The sequence below is a fragment of the Culex pipiens genome, chromosome 2 (genome assembly GCF_016801865.2).
Source record: "Culex pipiens pallens isolate TS chromosome 2, TS_CPP_V2, whole genome shotgun sequence".
Lineage (NCBI taxonomy): Eukaryota > Metazoa > Arthropoda > Insecta > Diptera > Culicidae > Culex > Culex pipiens.
The window spans coordinates 29,774,367-29,799,142 of NC_068938.1; the positions used below are offsets into that span (position 1 = coordinate 29,774,367).

The 24,776-nt window shown below is 34.1% G+C and overlaps 1 protein-coding gene across 5 annotated transcripts in view; it reads right to left on the reverse strand.

Moving 5' to 3' along the window:
• Positions 1–1,590: 1,590 nt before the first annotated feature.
• The window catches only part of LOC120422000 (NPC intracellular cholesterol transporter 1), an 82,867-nt gene continuing 59,681 nt past the window's right edge, over positions 1,591–24,776 (reverse strand). The window contains exons 7-10 of one of the 5 annotated variants that reach the window (XM_039585315.2): positions 20,273–23,173; positions 17,583–17,662; positions 14,104–14,155; positions 1,591–8,579 (exon numbers count right to left, since the gene is read on the reverse strand). In XM_039585315.2, the coding sequence (XP_039441249.1) occupies positions 8,083–8,579; positions 14,104–14,155; positions 17,583–17,662; positions 20,273–23,173 (3,530 nt within the window). In that variant the 3' untranslated portion in view covers positions 1,591–8,082. Of the gene's footprint in view, positions 8,580–13,995; positions 14,156–17,098; positions 17,663–20,272; positions 23,174–24,776 lie in introns of those variants that run through there. The other 4 variants (XR_005606065.2, XM_039585313.2, XM_039585311.2 and 1 more) reach the window with 4 other exon arrangements.

The following is a 24,776-nucleotide window of genomic DNA, read 5'->3' on the forward strand; positions in this document are numbered from 1 at the left end:
CCTTTTGAAATTCAAGACTTTAATATGAAAATATTGTTTTCGAAAAGATCGAGAAAATTTCACGAATGTTTCATTTTTTGACATTGAAAATCGGACCATTAGTTGCTGAGATATCTGCATTAGAAAAAAATTATCTATGGCTATGGATGCGGGTTTTTATCGTTTTTATCCCCTAAACATATCAGAAAATCTCGAAAATAATAAATACGAATTTAGGAAAATTGAGATTTTGTGAAAAAAAGTTAATTTTCAAATCGGCATTTTTTTACTTTAGTGATAGTAACGCTCTACAACCTAGGCAAATTTTGATCAAATAATTAGCGAAAAATCAAATTTTCAGCCAAAAAAAAAACGCTTTTATTGGAAAGAAAAACTAAAAGTTTGAAAATTTTATGCATGGAAGATTAGCTTGTTTTAGTGACATTGTCAATGTTACAAAAAATGTATTTTGATTTGAAATTTTGCATGTATTTTCACTGTTTTAGAGTTTTAAAATGAAACACATTTTTTTTTGCAAAATACCGTAATTTTTCTAAAATACTCATTTTTTATAATTCGCAATATGGGTATCAAACGATTCGAAATTTTGAAATTTTTGTTTTAGAGTATTTTGAATGAAAACTCAAATTTTATTTCAAATTTCAAGAAAATACGGTATTTTGTGAAAATTTTAGTATTTCATTCAAAAAACTCTAAAACAGTGAAAATGCTTGCAAAATTTCATATTGTTGGATACCCATATCGCGAATTTAAAAATAATAGTGTTTTCGAGAAAATACGGTATTTTGTGAAATTTGTTGTACTTCATAAAAAAAAAAACTCTAAAACAGTTAACATGCAAAATTTCAAATCTTTTGATACCCATAGGTGCGAATCTTAAATATTTGAGTATTTTCGAGAAAATACCTAATTTTGTGAATTTTTTTGTATTTCATTCAAAAAACTCCTAATCTGTAAAAATGCATGCAAAATTTCGAATCGTTTAATACCCATATTGCAAATTATAAAAATTTGAGTACTTTCAAAAAAATACGGTATTTTGTGATTTTTTTAAAGTATTTATACTTTGAAACTGATCATATTATCAAAATGTATTTACTAAGAGGAAGCTTGAAAATTCAACATAATTGCGTTGGTTTTAGACAAATTTAGAAATATATTAAATATAAGTTATCGTCCATAAAATTATCGCCGATAGAATTATCAAGGTTCGATAACGATAATAATAGAGTGAACTATCGTTATCGTTATCGAACCTCGATAATTTTATCGTTTACAACCTTGTTCTGTACATTGCCTTCGGATATCTTATAACTGAAACACCATAAAGGTTGATTATTTTATTACAAAAACAACACTTTATTTCCTTGTTCTTTTTGCTTTATGGTACAACGTTATACAAGACAGATTAGAAGTTTGTATTTTTATTTATTTTCTTTTTCGCTCATGCACACACAGACACACACACAATCTCCCATAAGTTTTCGCTCTCACTCACGCACATTTGTAGAAATTTAGTTGTTTCGATAGTTTTAGGATTGATTACTTCTTCCCTCCCGTCGATTCCTTTCTCAAACTTTCAACCATTGATTTCTTTCGCGAAGCTCGGTTGGTGTGTGAATTTCCAAAACTCTTTCAAAACTTGAAGGTTTTATTTACGTTTCTGCGTGATTTAAGGAAAGCACCCTTTCAAACTTTGCTTGATTTTTTTCTATTCTCTCTCTATCTTTTCATAAGACTCTTTCTGGTACACAGTGTGGTGTGAAAATTTTCCCTAACATTGCAATGTACGTTCTTTTTTTTACAGCGGTTTCGATATCCTATTTCTCAGCATTTCAACAACTAGTTTTTTTCGCTAAACCTTTCTCATCATTCTCATTTGTGGTTGTTTGTTAAGCAACGTTCCTATTTCCATTCCACCAAGCTTTAACGCACCTTTCTCCAAGCTATAGATTTGTTGAATAAGAAAAGATGGAAACTTAAAAATTAAGAGTGGGCGAAATAAATAAAACAAAAAAAGGTTAGAAATGTCTATTCAGTTCGTTTATTCTTCACTTTTTCCACGGTTTATAAATTACAACAACAGTTTCACTAATGCTATTGCAACTTTTCATTTCTTTTCTGAGACAAAATAATGAGCACTTAAATTTAGAGAAATTAAAAATGTTTGCCAAATAAAATGGGGGAGAAAATTTCCGTTGATTCGTCTTGCGTCTTACTCATTTGTTTTAAAAGTCTTTCTGCACTAAATTTTAACGAAATCCACAAATCACGGCAAAGTTTTCCTATTGTCTATAAATACTTTCGATAAATGGAATCACCTTTTTGCATGTTTGCTTACTAGAAGAAAACGCAACTCTACTAAGAAACGGAACTAACATATTGATTCTAGCGTAAACGCAAATTATATAGAACAAACTATTGGACCGGATTGTGTGAGCACATAAAGTAATGCATACTTTTGTAATAATAGTAATAGTTTTTTTTTACTTTTTGCTTTCCTTCCCTTTTCTGGCTAATTATACACTTGTATACATAAATACAATTCTTACTACACAGAGGCGGGGCTGCGCGTAAAATATAGAAATAGATGAATATCAGAGAAGGCAACCTAGAGTTACGAAACTTTAACTTGCTTCAATTCTGCAACTGTTTTCCCCCACACGCTAGTTAAATGTATAATTAGATAATTGTTTTTCTTTTTAATGATTGCTAAAAGTCACAGAAGATCCCACTTGCTAGGTTTCAATAGTAATAATAATTTGATAATAATAATTCACTACACAGACAGCTGGCGCGCTCTCTCTCTCACATTCGCACTTTTCTAGTACATTTTTCACTTCTTTTTTCTTACTTTTGCAATAATTATAAATGTAAGATTACTGTTACTGCTTGATTTGGTCGGACACGAAAAGCTTGCATGTTTTCTTTATTCACAAACTGCAAACTTAAGCTGATGAGAGTGGTTGACTTAACGCACCCTCCCCCCCTTTCTTCACGCACGCATACACTCAACTAAACCTCTTAAAGATTGATTACGATGACGATGACGACACTACGGCTAGGCGATTCTTGGGAAAAACGCGATTAGAAGTGGAAACGGCACTTTCTGGGAAACGTTGTCTCCAGGGTTTGATTTTTGGTGTTTGCAGTAGAAATGAGGCAACTTTTAGTTCTTTCTTCCAGAAAGTGTCCCTTCCCCGCTCGGTGATCGCGCAGAAGAAGTGATGCTGGTGGCCAGCACAGAAAGCGTTTTTGTTTGTTTGTTTATGCAGGAACCAAAGGAGTAAGGCATTTTGTAGTTGTTGAGGAGGTGTGTTTCACGAGTTGTGGAAGAGAAATTTTGCTCATTTGAAAACCTTTTATTGAAAAATAAATATTTGAAAAAAAAAATCCAATATAATATTTAAGATTTTCAAAATTCATTACATCCTGTTTAAGTGACCATATTTCACTACATGGTTGCCAAAATCCAAGAAATTTTAGATCACTAGAAAAGTTCATCCTAATGCAATCCAGCGATAAACTGTAAGACGGCTTCGAAGGACATTTCTATTAAATTATTTAACAACCTGCCGTGAATTTTGAGGCTAGGAATTTTGACAGGTATGATTTTCATAAAGTATTCGCCTCCTTTTCTCTCCCACAGAAAACCTGGGAACGAGGTAGCTGTCAAACTAGGCCAAAATGTTAAAGTCACTCACAAAATGAACTTTGAGTGATTTGAGTTCATTTCTGACGTCACGATTTTCTCCTCTATTGACATGCTAATCAGCTTTGAGTAGCTATGTAAATATCACTATCAACAATTTGAAACAGGGTTCCCAACTCTTTTATTATCTGTGAGGCCAAAATATTTCCATTGAATTCGACCCGAATCCAGATTTACTACAAACGGTTTCAATTTTGAGCTAAGCTCTTTAAAATTATTGATACGGTATTTATTGGGATGAAAGTTAAAAAATAAGAACAACAAAATAATGAAAATTTTAGCTTGATTTTGAATAACGTATTATATAACAATATTTTGGATTTTTGTGTAGATGCTTTCCAACTTTATCAATATTATTTATTTAAATTTATGAATCCAAACCTAGTAATCTTCTTATCGAAAATCTTATTTTAAATTCAATCATTCAGTAATTTATCGGGTAATTTGGAATAATTGGAAACTCGCCACGATCATTTTTAATTCACCACGCTTTTGACACTCCAAGCGATGCGCACTTTCACAAATAGATGGCTCTAGTGAGAAAAGATCGATGAAATATTAAAACTGAACATATAAACCGGAAACACTCATAATTTCGATTTCTCATTTTCATTTTTTGAAAAAGTATTACAGCAAACTGGTTTCATCTTAAAAATTCTGTATTTTTTTTTTTTTTTTGGTGTTTGCAGTAGAAATGAGGCAACTTTTAGTTCTTTCTTTCAGAGAGTGTCCGTTCCCCGCTCGGTGATCGCGCAGAAGAAGTGTAGTTAACGTTACTTAATTCACCTTTTGGTGTTTGGTGCCTTCCTCTTATTTTTTTTATAGTAATTTCGTTGAAACAGTCGTTTCGATTCGTTGAAAAAAAATCCGTTTTCAATAAATTGCAGACTTTTTGCCAAAGAAATACAGACACCACCTTTGAAGAAAATGGCAACCCTCTACACGGCTTTTTCGTGGCGATCAAACCCGGACATTTGAGGTTATGTTGAAAATCGCCCTTTTATGTCGTCGACTGAATAGTTTTATTTATCATAACTTTTAAACAATTAAATGAAACTTTACACAATTTTCAATACCAAGCTGTAGGACCCTAAACTGGACCAAGTAGACCACTTCCGGACAACTTTCGTTCAGTCAATGCCGACAAAATCACACACTCGCACAGATATTTGTTCAGAATTTAATTCTGAGTCGATAAGTATAAATAAAGTTGGGTCTAGGTCTGGGTCATTTTTCGAGGGATTTTATAGGAAGGCAAAACCTTAAACTGGAAACAAGAGAAAACCAATAAAAAATTGATTTCATAAAAGGGAAATTTCCAAATATTTTTTTTTAATTCAATGATGTAAATTTAAACCTCTACAACCCAACCCCGCATTTAGACGGGCTTCGATTTAAAAAATCGCCAAAAATCAATTTTCAACCAATTTTTGATCTTTAAAAAGCATTGGAAAGAAGAACTCTTAAAATTTTAGAATATTTATGGGTTGGGAGTTTTACTTGTTTTATGTTACTTTGCCAATGTTTTTAAAAATGTAATTGTTTTAGAGGTCAACGTTGGCTGTGTTTTTTACTAACATTTCATAAATGTTAAGTAATAAGAACTATGCAGTAAATTTTCTAGTTTCCCAGACTATGCCTCTACGCATTGTTTTACAATCAATAATGTTGCCATTTTATAGCAGAAAATCTGAAAAACAAGCAAAAAGCAATAAAATAATATCAAAATTCCAGATTTTGTTCAACTTTTTTGTTTTGCCATTCAACCTTTTTTGTTTTGGGTTTCAACCAATATCAGATCAATTACAATTTTTTTTATGATAACATAAACTGTTTTTAAACCCTTATGCCACAATGGATTTTTCAAGAAGATTTCATAACACTTTCTGTTATTTTAACAGTATTTGTTATTGAAATGACATGACTTCTGGAACTAAGATAACAGTTTCTGAAAAGTCTATTTCAAATTATCGTTTGCGAGCGTGGTCGCTGCCGGTAGCGGCGATGCGACCCAGCAAGGAGTCACCGGGGAAGATCTCTTCACCCTGCCGGAGTTCTTTGCTCTCGCGGGGGAGATGATGACGCGGTTTCGGACCTGTCGTAACAAGGCGGAGCAATTTCTGGCCCTCGGGGAGCTGATGATTAAGCACATCTATAAAGGATAAAAAATTGTGATCTAGTTTTAAGCTTTCTCTTTTTCTATCCCCTTTCCCTTGCAATTTTAGTAAGTTTTTTTTTCTTATCATTTTCTTACTTTCGGTAACCCCTTAACTACAAGCAACAATTGTTCCAAAATGGATTATGATGTAACACACAGCTGAAAGGAACTCCAAAACTCTGTTATGTATTCCAAAAGAACTTATTGTATATTGATAATTCACCAATAAAACCGAATTGAAATTGAAACTATTTCAAATTATATTTTTCCACAATTTTGTTGCCGGCATAGAGATATTAGATTCGACAAATTATCCGAAACATGATAAAAGGAACCCTAAATAAGAGACAAAATAATTGAATTGTATCATATTTTTCTTTTTTTTAATATAAAATCTAGTAAAATTCAAATTTCTGACAATTATCCAACTTGAATTTTAATTCCAGAGTTTTTTTTGTTGAAAAGGTCCTATAAGCTATTGTCTTTCATATGTTTATACGACCTAATAAAAAAAAGTCGAGAATTGGTCCTTGCATTAGTGCATCAGTTCTGCAAGGATTATCAAAATATTTCATTATTTTAGTGAGCTACGCTGCCGTTCTACGCATAATTGTCCCATGTTCGGAAAAGTGCAACTAAGAAAAACGCGATTGAAATTTTTCGACCGATTTTTGTGTTTCTACGCATAAATGTCTCGTGGGTTCCTATTTGCCCTATGTGTCCCTAATCGCCCCAGTTAGCAGTGTATCACTGTTTTTTGTGATCCTCTTGCTAAACAACAGGTAAATACGACATAATGCTTCATAAAACTATTGATTTTGTATGAGAAAATATTTGGTGGGACAATTATGCGTAGAAGTTTAACAATGGGACAAACAGACTTGATGTTGTTTTCAATGATTTTCCGAACAAAGTAATAGATTTTATGTGTTTTTCTTAAAGTACGCATCAAACTAAACATAAAAATGTTAAAAAGTCAAAATCGTCCAAAAATGACATGGGACAATTATGCGTAGAACGGCAGTACGGATCATTTAAATTTTAATTTGCAACGCGTAGTACAAACTGTAAATTTTGCAACGCGTTTTTTTTTCTGAAAACACAGAAACTTCATTTATCGGATCCAGTGATAAACCAAATTGGCTAAAATTTTAGGTCAATGAGTCAATGGTCAACTTGAGCGTTTAAGTCGTCGATGACAATCTTGACGTCATATTTTGAACACTTCCCGTACTCACGGTCAAGAAGCTTGTAGAAAGCGTCCCACTCATGTCATATTTTTCGAATGTGATTAATAAACAGATTAAAAATGTCCCAAAGCAATTAAAAATGTTCAAAAGAAACAAATTATTTTCTCATAATTTCACAGCCGCCCCACGGAAATTCAGTTTTTTGTGATTTTTTTTTAAAGATCTGAAAATGCTATTTAACAAAAATCGATTTTCTTCCAAATGAAAATTTCTCCAATCCACCTCGTGAAAACACTTCCACCATAGTTGTTGATCGTGAAACTTATAGGAATAAAAAAGCATTCCAACACACACTCACATTTCATTCGCCACCACTTTCCCCGATGGATTTTTATCTCGTCCGAACTTCACCTTCTCCCTTTCGATTCCATCGGTAAGCCAGTTTTAGTAACATTTAGATATACGATATTTTGCCCTCCTTACAAAACTAAAAACTAGCCTTTTTTGTTTTTTCTTCTTTTTCTCATTTTCTCGGTTTGATTAATCCCTAGACAGACATGTACAGTTTGTTTTTTGTTTAATGTTTTTCGTTTCCTAACCAACGGCATTCCAATTCTTGTTCAAACATAACAGCTTCCTGCCCTCCACTCGGTCACCCTCAACAACAACTGATCTAGCTTGTCTAAAGAAATGTCTCTTTTCAATTATTTTTTTAACTCAACATTCTTTTCTCCTCTTCTTTGTTTCGCTGTGTTTTTGTGTTTGAAATTGTTTTCTCATAAGATTGATTTCCGTTTCCTCCCTTTCTCCTTTTTTTTTGTTTTACGATTATGGTTTGCTACTATTTTTGGTACAAAATAAAGAACAACAAAAACAGAATGACCCTTACCTAGTTCTACACGACGTGCCACGTTCAAATATATATATTTTAATCTTCTCTAAACTTCCCGGAAGGCGTCCAAAGTGCCGTCCCGTCCGCAATGAACCAGCCACTCACGTCCAGGAACACTCACACACCTGTCTCACTCACTATCGCCCACTTCCGCTACTGATTTGTCGTCGAGCATCACCTGGCTGCTGCCGCCCCTCCTAGTAGATTCTACAGCTCGGCCGGACTGGGCTGCGTTCCGTCCGGCGACGTCGCCAGGTTCAGATTGCCCTGACCGCTGCTGCCCTGGCTGCTGCTGCTGCCGCCCGTGCCGCAAAAGAGACTCCTCGGCAGCTGGTTCTGGATGCGCTTCCGAATGGACGAAGGCTCGCGTGTTTTGTTGCCGCTGTTGATGGGACTGTTCTGGCCGCTGCAGCTCGTGCTGGTGCTGCAGTTGTCGGTACTGGTTGTGGTCGTGGTCGTTGTGGTGGTGGTGGCTGCTCCCCGGTTGCGGCTGGAAGTTTTGGCCAGCGCCGTCCGCGTCGCCGTGGTCGTCGTTCGCATCTTCGTCATCATCATCGTTCTCAATCTCATGGTAGGTGTTGGGGGAGGTGACGTCGTCGCTGGAACGTCTTCTGCGATGCATCACGCCTGGTTGGTAAATTTTCGAATTGTTTAAAGTTTTTTTTAAGTGCGGAAAAAGAGAAGAAAGTTGCGTTAGTTAAATCATCACCTTAATAAAAATCATCGTTGTTAAGGGTCTACAGCAGTTTCACAGTGCTTTATTTCCCATTTACCAAAAGTTTTGAAGATTTATTACGATACAAATAAAGCAGTGAAAGAGTCATTTACAAAGCATTTCTTCAATTCTAATCGGCCGAAAACGTGTGCGATTCGGTGCTGTCACCCTTGTGAATCTAGGTTTAGTGATGCTAAAAATGGAATCTTAGTTGAAGAATATAACATCTCACGAAAACGAATGTAACCCTCGTTTGAAGTTTATAAAATACCTATCCTGGTTTATTTACTTTCAGCCCTTTTGAAACGATTTGTTTGATCAAATTATTCTTATATGGGAAATAATTCAGGAATCATTTTTCTGAAGCAAGCAAAACTATTTGAAATCGAACAAAGTTCGGAGATTTCAATCAACGATATTTTTATGCATTTTATGATTGAAAGAAGACATTTTGCATCATTGGTTAAAGGTTGATTTGAAGATTTTTTAAAAACGATTTTTAATGATAATTTGGCGCAATTGATTTTTTTATGTGAGAAGTCCAACAAAAAAATGGGTAATTTATTTAAGAGAGGAACAATTTTTTTCTGAAAATGATTAATCAATACCTACAAATTTGCCGAAGGTACAGAACCGATCAGAAAATCCGTTCTCAACATAGATAACTAATGTTTTTCTCCAGACTTCTAGAACAAGGTACTGGATACTGGAATTTCAGATTTTCTAGAATGTTTTGAAACTTTAAATTTTTTTGGCATTTTAATGTTTTTTTAAATGTTTGTTTTTTTTTGTTTTTAAAAATTTAAATTTCAAGTTTTTTTAAAGGTTTTTTGGTTTTAAGTTTTTTTTTAATTTTAAAGTTTCTAAATTAAAAAAAATAATTTTTTTAATATTTAAAATAATTTAAAATTGTTTAAAATATAAGAATATCTAGAATTTTAGAAACTTAAAAAAAATAGAAATTTCTGAAATTTTAGAGTTTTTAAAATGTCTAAAATTTTTAGAATTTTTAAATTTTAAAAAAAATTAAGAATTTTTATTTTTTTTTTTGGAATTTAAAAAAAATTAGATTTTTTGTAATTTTTAAACTTTTTGAAATTTTAGAATTTGAATTGGATTTTTAAGATCTTTTTTAAAGAATTTAAAAAAAATATTTGTAATTTAATGTAATGTAATGTAATTGTAATTTTTATTCATTATTTTTTTAATTTTTTTTATTCCAGAACCTAAAAAAAATATTTTCAAATATTTTTAATATAATGTTTTTTTTTATATTTTTAATGTTTTTGAGCTTTTTTGAATTATAACTATTTTTGGAAATTTAGAAAAAAAATGATATTTAAAGATTCAAAAGCTTTGAAATAAAAAAAAACAGTTTTTAAGCTTTTTTAAATATTTTTTTTGTGAATTTTTATTTTTTTTATCATTAGGCCGTTGCAAATATTTTTCCAAAAAACTTCAAAATTTCCATGAAAATATTAGTCTAATCATCTGAAAACAATCTAAAATGCATTTTTCTGCATTGCTAATCATATTTAGCGTTTTTGGGCTTGTTTAAAAATGTTTTGAATTTTTATGAAATTCCAATGCACAGCACCGCAAATTTTTTTATTTTTCGCAAAAAATAAAATTTTTGTCAATGCTTAGATATTTTGGAAACTAATGATGGCAAAACAACTGGACAGGTGTATAATGCATTTTAAAACACTTTTTTCAAACATAAACTTCAAATAATATTTGCAACGGCCATTATTTTTGGAAATTTTGAAAATTTTAAACATTTAAAATTGTAGAAATCTTTGGAATTCTTGTAGTTTTTTCGTTTTTTTTTTTAATTTAAGAAATTCTGATTTCATTTTTGTTTTAAATGTTTTAAGAAACTTTGAAAAAAAACAAGTTTTAAAGAAATATTTAATTGGAATCTTAATTTTTTTAAGCATAGAAAATTATGAATATTTCTTTTGATAAAATCTCTCAAATTTTTATTTAGTGTTTTTTTTCTTATTGTTATTTTTTTAAGATTTTTTATTTTTTTTTAGATTTTTTGAAATTTGTAAAATAAATTTTACAATTTTTGAAATTTTATGAGTTTTATTTAAGATTTTTTTAGGTTTTCAAAATTAAAAGAATTTAGATTTTTTTAAATTTGTATTTTGTTATTTTATTGATAACAATAGCCTGTTGGTATAGACTGTGAATTTGAGTTTTTATAAATTTTAATTTTCTAAAACTTTTAGAATAAAAAAAATGATTTCTCAAAATTACATGAATTTCTCGTTTTTTTTTTTTTTTTTTTTTTTTTTTTTTTTTAATTTGGTTTTACTTTTCGGGAGTTCGATTTTTCTACGTCGAGCTGTGCGGTTCGTTTTTGCTCGGCGTGCTTGCTTCGGTCCTATTTTTCGAGTGTTCCGTGTGCGTTCCGGTTAAAAAAAGTGTTTTAAAGTCTTTGCAACAAAGGGAACCTGTCGGTCGTTCACAGATTTCGCGGTGTCGTGAACAGTTTCTCTGTTATTTGTCGTGTTTTAAGTGACAAAAAGTTGGCTTCGCCATAATTTTTCGCTCTGAAAAACCGCAGCGAGACGTATCACACAAATACTAAGAAGTGATACTGTATTAGTGCGAGAGTTGGTAGGAAAAGAAGAGAGTGCTCTCTGGAAAGAGAGGAAGATTATTTTTATGCTGCTACGGCTCGTATTGAAGAGAGCAAGCGGATTGTGAGAGGCAGTCCATGTTGCTGACAACGGTCATCATCATCATCGCACCACTGCTGATGATTTTTCGCGGCGTTGGAGCTCTCACACAGACTACGACACCTGCTTAGCGGGGTTGGAGAGCATGAGAATGTGCTGAAGTATCTCGTCGCCTCTCTTACACTGGAAATGGTAGGGGATATCAATAGGGTGGTGCTAACAGGTAAAACTTTTCCATTTTTAGAAGTTTTTTCAGCAGCATTCTCGTTACGGTAAGTCTGATTATTATTATTATTATTATTATTATTATTTTGCAATGTAAAATAATTACATATTTTCACACGTTTTTGGAATTACGACAACTAAAAAATATTTGAATTCTAGAGTAAATTTTCAAAAAAACCTATGAGTCACGGGTTTCCTACGCTGATAGGATCATTTGAAAATTTTATCTAGAATTTTAATGTCAAACTCACCAGTAGCATTGGTGATAAATGTTATTACTTTTCAATAATAATGTTCTCCTCTACCAACAGTGAGCGAGTTGTGGCGCTATAACCACGGCAAATAGTGTCCAGGGCATTCGCGGAAATTCGATGTCCCATCCACGAGGGTCCCGGAGCACCAAAACTTCTTAGGATGGTGGCTCCCAACGTTAATTGCCTAAACAAACAGGAACGTGAGCGGGGGATCCCCACGTTTCTTCCTCCCCTGTAGATTCAGAACTGTATTGTTGTTTGAACATTCGTGTTTAAACTCAATCCAATTCAACGAATCATCTTTGCGGTTAACTTTACGCAGTTGGCCTGGCCGCTTTAACTTTTGTGATGTTTCAAAGCAATTTATTGCATTGGGGCACTGCAATTGTTAATAATGACAAGAGGATGCTAGGCGTTAATCAACCTAAGGCATTTTCCAGGATGCCCTCGAAAGACTGGCTGCGCTAGGGTTAGATTAGATTAGATTAGATTAGATTTCTCGATTTTTTTTTAATTTTTTGATTTTTTAGAATTTTGTATAGAAATTTAAAATTTTCAGAATTTTTAGAACCGTTAAAAGTTTTAGATTTTTTATAATTTTTTTTAGTTTTTGAATTTTCTGGAAAATTTGAAATTTGTTGAGTTTTAGAATAAAAATAATCGCCTCAAATTTACAATTTAAAAAAAATAATTGTTAAATAAACTATTCATTTACGGATTGTTTTTTTCACAGAAAGTTTTCCAAAAAAATTAACTGTACAAAAAAGCAAAAAATTTGTCTAAAAAATTAAAAAAATTGAAAAAAATTTTTTTTTTTAATTTTATTATTTTTAAGTTTAATTTTTTACAAATATTTATAATGATAGAAATCCTTCGAATTTTTAAATTTTGTTGGAATTTTTTTAAATTGTTTTTTTTTAGATTTTTTGATTTTTTTTTATTTTTTCAATTTGGAAATTTTTAGAGCTTTATTTTTAAGATCTTTTTTTAGGTTTTAAAAATGTTAGGGTTTTGAAAATTTTCAATTTATATTTAATTTGTAATTTGTTGCTTTATTTGTTACGATAGCCTGTTAGTATATGCATATATTTTTTTTTATTTTTATGATTTTCAGAACTTCTGGAATTTTTAGAATTTATAGATAAGATTTTTTTTTAGCAAGCAAGAAATTTGTTAGAAAAATTCAATTTAAAATTTACAATGCTATAATCTAATCCAATCAAGCTTTAGGTGAGATTACGCCTAGCACCCTTCTTGTCATTTTTTAACATTTTGTAGTTCGCCATTCGATTGGAATGCATTGAAACACCACAGACGTTGATGTGGCCAGGCCTACTGCGTTAAGTTTACCGCAGAGATGATTCGTTGAAGTCGGTTGTTGATTTTGAGCATGGAGTGTGTACAACGAGCAAAAAAGGGTCCAAATTCTACAAAAATCAGTTTTTCATGTGAAATTGCCCATCGAATTGAGTAGAAATAACCACGTTCACCACAAATGCTATAAAGGGCCATTTCCGAAAAAAACGACATTTTTTGTCAATATTGGTAATTTTCAACTATGTGGTGTATTTTATAAAAATCTGAAAATACTTTGAACACCATAGTATGACGGTTTTGCTCTGTATTTTTTAATTAACATTGTGCAATTAAATAGAAATTAAATTTGGTTAGTGTTCAGGAAAGAAAATATATACAATTGTAAATAATCAGCAACAGAAAATAGTATATACAGAATAGCCTTTTCTATCCTATTTTGTTCACTTACAGCCGCATTCTACCTCTACGCAGTGGTGGTTAAGTTTAATTTTGTTTGAAAAATCCAATATTGCTTTTCTCACCTTCAGTAGATGCGTTTCAACGTTGTTGCTATTTTCATCCCTCGGTTTTTTTTTCAAGTCTCAAGTGTTACGCGTTTCACGCACGATTAATCACATTTCGTTTCATATTTTTTTTATTGCTTCTCTATTTTAGGCAGTTTGGCTTCTATCATTCTAAATTTTTGGTTTCATCTGCTTTGTTGTTATACTGGACAACAAATAAACATACACACAGGGAGCTTTCTTCTTGGAAGAATTTCGTGTATTTGGGTGTGCCAATTGATTGGTGTCTATCAGGTTTGTGTGCGGGGGGAGATAATTTTCACTTCCTCGAGGTAGCCGATTCCGGTTGTGTATGTGCAAGTGCATTCTGACACTTAACACACGCACACACACACCTTCTACTTGACAGACACACACACGCACATAGAATTGTATATACTTATTAACCATGGATATCGGCTTCAACGTGATCAAACACAAAGATTCTTTCATCCCAGCGCTGCAATTGAGAGAAAGAAAAAAAAGAACACACGGCGATTTGCCAAAATACAAAAATCAAATGCAACACGGTGTCGTGGTCGTGCTGCTGCTGCTGCTGGTTTCTATATTTCGTGATTTGGGTGCACCTTTAGAGCAGTGCTAGGTTTTGAGAAAGTGCGCTCAAATTTTGACTCTATTCACAGAAAGTTTGTTTATTTGCATTTTGTTTTTGGTGAAAAGAATTGAAGAATGCTCTGTTAATGACCGAAGGGTTTTGGCTGTGTCCCGCTACCGGCGTGTCGTACTAGATTGCACTATATTACTACATTGTTGAGAAAAAAGTAAGAAGAATTGAAGCTTACCTAAAGAAAATATGCCGTATAAATGTCGAAGAAAAACGAAAAGAAACTAAAGCAACGATGTTAAGTTATAACTAGCTGAATCATCCTGAGTGTACTAGAATAACTCTAGTACTGCATCATTCACATTTTTGAAGGAATCATTGAAAAAAGTAACATCTTAAACAAGCTTTATAAAAAACTAATAATTCTGGTACTACAACTTTCATAAGTGTTACGAAGCTTAAAAGGGGTACTAGATTAGACAATATTCAATATAATACTAGTCCTACAATCCCAGTCAATTCACATGAAACTTTTTGTTAATTGTTGTTTTATTATTGGTTTTTCAGTCTTCCCAATTGAAATAAAAATTATTTTTGATTTTTTTTTTTTCTGAAGTAGCATAGTCATAGTCCAATAAAATTTTTATTCAACAATATCTGGACCTTTATTTTTTGAATAAAAAAAAATTGTGCACAACGTAGAAAGACAACCTTGGTCTCTCAAGGTCAAAAACTATATTTTGTTAAAAGGATTCAATAATAAAGCCTGATGTATTGGCAATTTATCGTCAGAAACTTTTTACTCTAGAATGTAAAGAAATGTTAAAAGTGGCAAATATTTTAACTGGTTTAAAATAATAATTATAATAGATACATAGATGTTCTGAGGAGCGTAACTTGTTGGTATTATTTGAATGTTTTCACATTTATCTAATCCATTAAAATTTGTGGTTTATTAAACTTAGACCAAGCTATGGCAAAAAATGGAACGGTTTCTGAATAAACAGTTTAAATACGAATTTTTTGAACTTGCACAATTTTGCTTACAATAAAATAGACGAAAACAAAATTGCAAAGAATGCTTAAAAGTTATTTTATTTTGGCAGTTGTGATTGTATTTAGTTTTTGTTAACTTTGATATTAAATTTCAAGTATAAAGACAAAATACCGACATCAATGCTTTATTAGAATACCCACGATATTATTTTAGTTATAACATTTATTTTATTGTCTTTTTTTACATTTAAATGATTGAGATTTTGGATAATTTTCATATCAATTTAAAAAAAATATTAAAAATGTATTCTAAATTAAAAAAAGCCAAAAGAATCCTTCAAATTCAAATTTATGTTGGCAGTTTAAAGTTGTTTTATTTAAATGTTTACCTTGGCATCACAAAAAAAATCATGAAACTAATGGGGTACTAGATCAATCAATAAAAATACAATTTATTTAAATGTTCAATCCATTTTATTGAATTTTTATAATTATTAACTATATTCAAAAATTACAATCAAAATTAATTGAAGACAATAACACACATGCATAAAAAGGATTAAACATGATAATGGTTATTTTATTGTTTGATTTTATTTGCCCACTCAAATTTTTTTTTTTGGCGAGAACGAAAGGCCAGTGAATTAGTGCGGTACTAGATCGAATAAAATAACACGTGACTTGTGAATTTTTAGTTCCAAATTATGATCGAGTGATATTTTAGAAGTTTATTTCAAATTTAATTTTAAATTGATATCATGGATTGTTTTCAAACTAAAAAAAATAGAATAAGAGTAAATTAGTGTTGTACTAGATCCACAAACAAAATATGTATTTTTTTTATTTTAAAAGACGATAAATTAAATCAATTAAAAAAAATAAATATTTTTAAATGAATAAATAAACATAACTCAAGATAACAGGTTCATTTAATATTAAATAAATTGTTTTTTTTTTTAATTCTGGCTATGCCACTCAAATAAGCCTTTTAAGTTGTTGGTTTTAGTAAAGTTTGAAACTACATTATTATATTTTGTCAATTCAGCTTCACAGAAAAAAGAAGATAATTTTCATTAGGGAATGGTGACAGATTTCGTGCCAAAATAAATGTGTAATATTACATCAAAAACTGGTGAATTTTCATCAGGTACACATTTTTACACTTTTTTTAGGTAAAATAAATCAAAAAAGAGGTAATATTCACCCAACCAAATTTTCAACCTTCCAATATTCAACTTTTGTTTTTCCGTGTTGCTTTCAATTTATTTGAGAACTTCAAAGAAAAAAATCAAGGCTTTTCAATTTCTGTTCCACCGAAACGTAACTCACTTTTCAAATTATAAATGGATATTTCTTGTTTAAATCAACGAAACTGGAAAATTTAAAATCAATTTAAATAATTGTTTCTTTTTTTTTTTTAAATTCATCATATATATTGATTATTTACATTTGAATCTGTCATACGAATTACTCTTTGCAGGATTAATTTTTTATTGCAAAACCTTTTTATAAACTCTCAGCTTTTAGCAATTCTTTCTTAGAACAAAGTTTCATGACAATCGAAGTGGGATCAGGAATGTATCTTGGATTGCAAGGTTTTATAAAAACAAACTAAAATAACAAATTAATTGATTCACAGCAGCGCATTATATTCGATGAACTAAAAATGAAGTACTAGATTCAGCTAGTTATAACTTACACCTGGTGTAGGAAACCGCACGCTAGAATGACAATGAGCACCATGACACCATTTGAAAACAATCCCAACATTATGCATGCAAATCTCACACAATTGTTAGTTGTTCTACAATGAATTAAAAACAAAAGTAATGTTCTACAAACCACTAATCTAGTACTACTCTATTATTCAAACAAAAACAAAGCGGCAAGCGTTTCAAAGCTTCAACGTCGCCCCGAGGCAGTAGTCCGGGTTGGAGTAGAACGTGGAGCTGCTGCTGGCCGGATCGTAGTCCTGCTTTACCCTTCGCCACCCGCTGATCCACCGCCAGAAGCCTCTCCTCCCACTGCCAACATCCCGCCCCCTTCTACTCCCGCCACCCTTAACTGGCACCACTACCTCGGGCGACGACGTTTCGATGGGAACCATGCCAAAGTAGTAGCGCCGCTGCTGGTCAAAACCACGTCCACCGGCGACCACAAACGAAGCCGACCGGGTGCAACCCAGAACCGTGCTAGTACTAGAATTATTATTGCTGGTGGTATTGGTGCGGGTGCGGCGCGTGAATCTAGTACAACAGTCACGACAGCAACAAGAGCTACAGCGAATGATCGAGGTTGGTGGTGGTGGTGGTTTGGGTTTGCTTACGGTTGACAGTGACGTCTCCTGGGTGTCCTGCATCACCTGCCGCCGGTAGTTGGCCAGCTTCACCTTGTTGATGGGGGCACCTGTTGCGTTGTTGATGGTGGTGGGGAGCGCAAATGGTTTTTGGATAATTTACGCGATGGAGCCCGACGGTTGAGGTTAGGATATTTGTGTTTATTTCAATTTCGCGATGCCAAAAAGAGAGATAAAGAGACAATGGAGAGAACGTAATTTAGAATCCAAGAGTTTAGAAACACATAAAACGCACAGTTTTTGAAAACCACAAGTTGTAACAATCGAAATGAAAACAAATGAAAATGAAACACAAATTTAATTGTTGCCGTGTAGTACTAGAATGTTACATCACAGATCATGCAGGTCAGACATTTCTTGTCGAATGTCGAAATTATTAGAATTTTGAGTTAGGTCAGATCAAATCAATACATTGCTTCAATATTTTAATCTTGCTAAACAACCTTTTTATGGCAAAGTGAGGTATATGCCAATTTAACAAATTAATTAATAACTTTGTAAAATGTATTGAAAAATCAAAATTTATAAATAAAATTCCTTCAAGAAACAGTTTTAAAACATTGAAATTCTGGTTTTCAAATTTTTTGCAAAATAGTTTTCGATAAACGGTATTTTTTTGACAAACATTTATTCAAAAATTAATTCTCAATTCTATTAAAAACAAGTTTTAGGTTATAATTTTTTACATATTTATTGTTTGCGTAGAAATTTTCTCATCAACTGAGCATTTTCAAGGAATATTATCAAAGAAATAAAAAAAATGGTTGAAAGATTCTATGTTTCTGGAGTAATTCTTTAAAAATAAGAATTTTATTCCGAGATTTTACAATTACTTATTTTTATTTGGATGAAACACATTTTTTGATAAGATGCACGATTCTAGCCCAAAATTTGAAAATGTCAAAAATAAATGTTTTGGCCATAGTTACTCATTCAAATATTTTGAAATTATTTTTGAAGAAAAGGGCAGCAAATTTCACAAAAGTCTAATTTTTTACCATTTTTACCAGAACAAACAAACAGTTTCAATCTAGCATGCATTTTCACTTAACGAGAGTGTTTTTTAAATATTAATTTTGCAAAATATCGTATTTTTTCGAAAGTACTCAAATTTTCATAATTTGCAATAAGGGTATCAAACGAAGCGAAATTTTGCATGCATTTTCACTTAACGAGAGCTTTTTTTTTTGTAAAGTACCAATTTTATAACAATATAACGTATATTTTCTTAAGTACTCAAATTTTCATAATTCGCAATAAGGGTATCGAACGAAGCAAAATTTTGTATGCTTTTATACTTTCTTAGATTTTTTTTTGTAAAATACAGAATTTTCACAAAATATCGTATTTTTTCGAAAGTATTAAACGAAGAAAAATTTTGCATGCATTTTTACTTTACGAGAGCTTTTTTTTTTGTAAAATACTCAATTTTTTACAAAATATCTTATGTTTTCGAAAGTACTCAAACTTTCATAATTTGCAATAAGGGTATCAAACGAAGCAACACTTTTTATTAATTTTCACCTTTAGTTTTTTTTATAAAAAAATATATTTTTTACAGAATATCGATTTTTTTCGAAATTACTCTAATTTTTATGATTTGCTATCAAACGAAGTAAAATTTTGTTTGCATTTATACTTTATCAGATTTTTTTGTTAAAATACTATTTTTTTTACAAAAAACCGTATTTTTCGAACATACTTAAATTTTATCAATTTGCAATATTGGATACCCATATTGCAAATTGATAAAATTTGAGAATATTCGAAAAAATACGGTATTTTGAAAAAAGCGAAATTTTGTAGGCTAAAATAGTGAAATTTTCATAGAATACCGTTTTTCCGAAAATAATCGAATTTTCATTGTTTTGAAATATGGGCAGTTTAAAACTTCAAACTAAAATGTAGAGAGAATCTACACCAAATTTCGAGTCACTTAAAAAAAAAATGTTTTCTATGAACAGCTTTATAAAGTTTGAGGGGATTTTGTTTGAATAAGGTAGTATTAAATGAGTTAGCGACGTTTGGCGCCTATGAAATTGTCCTAATTTGATAACGATTACGATAAAAATATTGTTATCGTTATAGAACCACTCTGATTTTCATTAACTTATTTTGTACACAGCTGTTCAAAAACGGCGTTTTATTTTTTTCTATTTTTTATTATTATAGTATTGCCTAAAATACAAAAACATTATAAAAGATGTTGCAAAAAGTTTCTGGAAAAATGTTTTAAAAACCATTTCAATAGCAAAAGAATTATAATCACATTTATAATTTACTGTTCAAAAGTAATGTCTGCCATGCGTTTTAAGTTTTAAAAACAAATATATTTTAAGTATTGAATGACGATATTGTTGGATATTGTTAAACTAAAAATGGGCAACATATTACTCTTAGGAAATCAGCTGGAAAGAGTGTCACACTGCATCGATGATCTGTTTTAATAAAAAAATTAATAGACGAACACAACAAAATAACACAAACTCAAAACTATTCAAAGCATGCAAAAACAAACAACTAAATCGTTACGGTTAGTGGTTCCGGATGATGAGATCTAGCATGAGTAGCAGCGCTGAACAAGCGCATCAATCTCGCGCAAGTTGACATTTATATCGACACATTTGTCAAGTAGTTTTGCACTGTCGAAGCTGACTTACCGATATAGCTGAGCAGCACCGGCAGGAACACAAGGCCGTGCGCGGCACCGAACAGCACGATGCCAAGGTACATCCTAAAGTAAAACACCTGGAAGATCTGGCTGTGGGCGAAGCCAAGCACGAGGATGCCTCCAAACTTGGTGAGCGTGATGCCGGAGAAGACCGAGCTGCCCATCTTGGTGAGTGCGTCCGCGGCTCGCTTTTCGCGCGTTTCCTCCAACGACACGGAGAAGCTGTGCACGAGATGCGAGCAGAACTCGACGCTGATGCCGACGGCCATTACGAGATTTACCAGGGAGACCGCGTTCAGCGAGATGCTCCAGTGGTACATGAGGCCACCGATGTTGATGACGATCATGGTGATGGTGATGACGACGACGAGCGACGAGTGGATGTCGAAGCCCATCAGGAGGAACGTTACGACGAAGATGGAGAGCACCGAGATGCCCATGCTCTTGAGCGTGTCCGGCCACATGGTGAGGTACTGCTCGTAGAACACGTAGAACACCGAGTACGGGAACACCTCGATCTGTTGGATTTCCGCTTCGGGTCGGCCGTCCAGCCGGAGTTTGGCGTGGATCGTGCTGGTGATGTTGGTGCTGATTTTTCGGGCGGAACGGAGCGCTTCGTAGTAGTCGGATGAGGTTTTGAGGATCGTGTGGTAGCCCATGAAGTAGGAGGCTTGCACGTCGCTGAAGATTGCGTTGGTTTTGTCTTGCAGGATGTTGACGCCGGTGGCGTACGCGGCGTGACCGGCCTTGGCGCACTGATCGTCCGGGTTGTCCTGCAGGAAGAACGACACGTAGCGCCGGAAGTCGGTTTGGTTGGGTCGGTTGAGATCGGTTAGGTTCATCTGGCAGGACTTGCACGAAGCTGTCGTGTGGGGACAGAAGCTGCCGTCGGTGCGCTTCTTGCAGCAAGTTGGCGCTCCTGACCAGTCAATGTAGTCATCGAGCCAGGAGGAGGCGGGGCGTGCGATGTACGTTTCCTCCGGTCGTCGACTTGCGATGTAGATTTGGGTTGACAGACTGTCCAGGTTGCAGTTTTGACCACCGCATATTAGATTCTGGTCGTACGCGTGCGAATAGTTGAGGCCGTTCTTCACGACAAAGTACATCGGCGGGCCGATGCTGAGATATTGACCGAGATAGCGGAAGTACTTCAGAACGAAGCTGTCCTCGGGCATCGAGAGTTCCTGATCCAGGCCGATGTCGATGTGGGGCGCAACGGAAATGCTGCAGCACAGCCAGCCGAAGAAGATGACCATCACGCCGACGCGAACCGGCTTCTGCATGATGAAAGGCACGTAGATGCTCTTGAAGAACTTGTACAGCAGTCCCTCCTTGTTGGCGCCGGTGGGCATGTCTTTTTTCGATCCTCGCAGGAAGAACAGCACGTCGAGCCGGTTGTCCGCCTGGCGAGCCGTGTCCAGCGCGAGTAAACTCACGAAGCATGTGATTTGCAGGAAAAAGTCAATCAGCAGAGCCATTCCGGCGTACAGGGCAAAGGCACGTACGGCAGGCATGTCGGAGAGACCGCCCAGGAAGAAGCAACAGCTCTCGCTGACCGCCGTCAACAGGATCGACGGTCCAACGCGTCCGAGAATGCGTCCGATGTGTTCCGCGTGCGTCTCCGTCGGCTTCTTGGTGTCCCGCTGGTGCGTTTGTACCAGGATGAAGATGTTGTCAACTCCGACGGCGAGTACCAGGAACGGAATAACCTCCACGATGATCAACGTCGCCGGTACTCCGATGTACCCGAATATCCCGACTGAAGCCACCACGGAAGCCAGCACGATCACGACACCGCCCAGACCCAAAGTGACCTTGGAATCGATCAACGCTCGGCTCCACTGGTTGACGTGGCCCAGCGAGATCGCAATGTACGCAAACATGATGATGTACGAAACGAGGATGGTCGACACCTCAGACTTCGATTCTCGCTGCAGTTCGTCCTCGATCGATCGCTCCGACGTGAACGCGATGCTCATGTTCGCCTTCGTCCAGTTCTTCATGAACGCAACGTAACTCTCCTCCCAGCGGAGAGCTCCCTCGAGCTTGCTCTTGTCGTGGTAGTTCTTCACCAGGAATGTCAATATCACAGCCGTAGCTTGCTCGTACTTGGGCTTGTCAAGCGCCGACTTCGTTGCCGGAATTCCTCCCAGCGCAATTGCAGGCTCGATCGGTCCTCCGTACGGTGCCAAACAATCAGGATTAAAAGGATTTCCGAAGCACTTGACCAAGTTGTCCAAATAGTTCGTCTGGAATCCCAGCGGATCGTCGTCCTCCGAGTCAAAGTTATCAATGTCGTCCTGGAAATATCCCCACAGCGATTGCACCACGCAATTCTCCGGCTCAACCGTCGCCTCATCCGTACTCAACGGCGCGTAGCAAATGTCCTTCAACCCAACCGTCCTGTTCCCCCCAATCTTAACCTCGATCGCCTTGATCGCCTCCTGCAGCTCAAACACGTCCAGCAAAAACTGCTTGTTGAACACCGGCCCAAACTCGATCACTCCGTTCGAGGTGTTGTGAACCACGTTCGACAAATTCTCCGCCCGGATGATCATCTGCTCGATCCGATAGAACGGCTCAAAGTGCGCGTCAAAGTACTCCCGCTCGATGCGGGATCGCGAATTGGGCGAGGCCCACAGCTCGACCGGGTTCGTCGTAACGTGCAGGAAAGTGATGCCGAAGCCCATCGTCACGATGAAGATCAGGCCGAGAAGGAGGACGATCCAGGGGTGGCTCGCACAGGTCGTTCCCCACGCGGTGAAGAACTTTTCGAGGGCGGTTTCCGTTTTGGCTCCGAGACGCTCAAAGTAGCCCGATTCGGCGTCGTCGTCGCCGTGGATTGCCGAGGGGTGCGGTCGAAGCTCCTGCTCGCCGTCCCAGGTGGCGCCTGAAAGGGGTGGAGAATCGGGTTAGTAAATTTATATTTGGTTGAGTTACAAAATTGAAACCTGGAAGAGATTCAATTATTAATTCAGTAGGACAGGAAGACATGGTAAAAGTAGGACAGAAGCAACAAATTAGGAACAGTTTTGCGTTACAACACGTGGAAGTGGTACAAAAGCTATCAGTAGAAACAGATATAAGACTTTTTTTTTTCAAATAAGCGTATAACATTATCAAAGTGCATTTCATTCTTCATGCGAATGTACTTTATCTAAGAAGATTTAAGTTAGTTCGATGATTGTAATCTACGTTGGTAATGATGACAGATGAAAATGATGATTTTGTTTTACTATTTGTAACTTATCTAAGATTCAAGCTGCAACACATTAAAAATTCACGTATCGGAATTGTGCAGTATGTTTTTTTCTACAAAAAAGTAAAATACCTGGAAACATTTTTTTGTTCAGAAAAGTTTGTTTAGAACTAATTGTTCACATTTTTTACATACTAATAATTTCAATAATATAGTTCAAAGAGAGTTTTTTTTTAACCTTAAAAATGTTTCATCAGCTGCCAACCTATACATTTTGACAGTTGTTAAAATATGTTTTTTTTGTAAAAACATGTCATAACTCGCCGATAATGGACGATAACATTTTTTTTTATAATCCTTTAAGATCGACTCAATTCAACCATATTATGTTAATTTTCAGTGCTTTCACCAAGAATATATATTTTTTAAATGTAGTAAGTTTCAAAGCATAATTACTCAAAATTGTTTACATTACCGTATTTTTGCTAAAGAACTCAACTTTCCAAAATGTGAAATATGGGTATCAAACAAAGTAAAATTGTGTATGCTTTTTAAACAAAATGATTTTTTTTAAATACTTCAAATTTTACAAAATACCGCTTTTTTCGAAATTACTAAAAATTTCCATAACAAACTTTAAATGAATTTTCACTTAATTTTTATTTTTAGTAAAACACCATAATTTTCCCAAAATATCCCATTTAAAAAAAACTCAGATTTCCATAATTGGCAATATGGGTATCAAACGAAGCAAATTTTTAAATGAAGCCTGCACAAATTTAATGTATAAATGAAGCATGAAAAACTTTCGCTTCGTGCGAAACCTATATTGCAACTTTTGAGAACTTTAGTATTTTCGAAAAATACGGTATTTTGAGAAAATTTTAGTATTTTCCAAAAAATACTATAATAAAGTGGAAAAGCATATAACATTTTGCTACGTTTGATACTCATATTGATTTTTTTTAATTTGACTGGTTTCGAAAAAATACGGTATTATGTGAAAATTTCAATATTTTTTTCCAAGAAAAACTTCAATAAGTTGAAAAAGCATACAAAATTTCGCATCTTTTGATACCCATATTGCATATTTTGAAAATATGAGCATTTAAAAAAAATTACGGTTTTTTTTTGAAAATTTTAGTATTAAAATAACCCAAATAAAATGAAAAAGCATACAAAATTTCCCATCGATTTATACCCATATTGCAAATTAAATACGGTATTTTAGGTATTTATACTTAGAAACTTATTGCATTTTCAAAAAATATATTTCAAGTCAAAAGCATTGAAA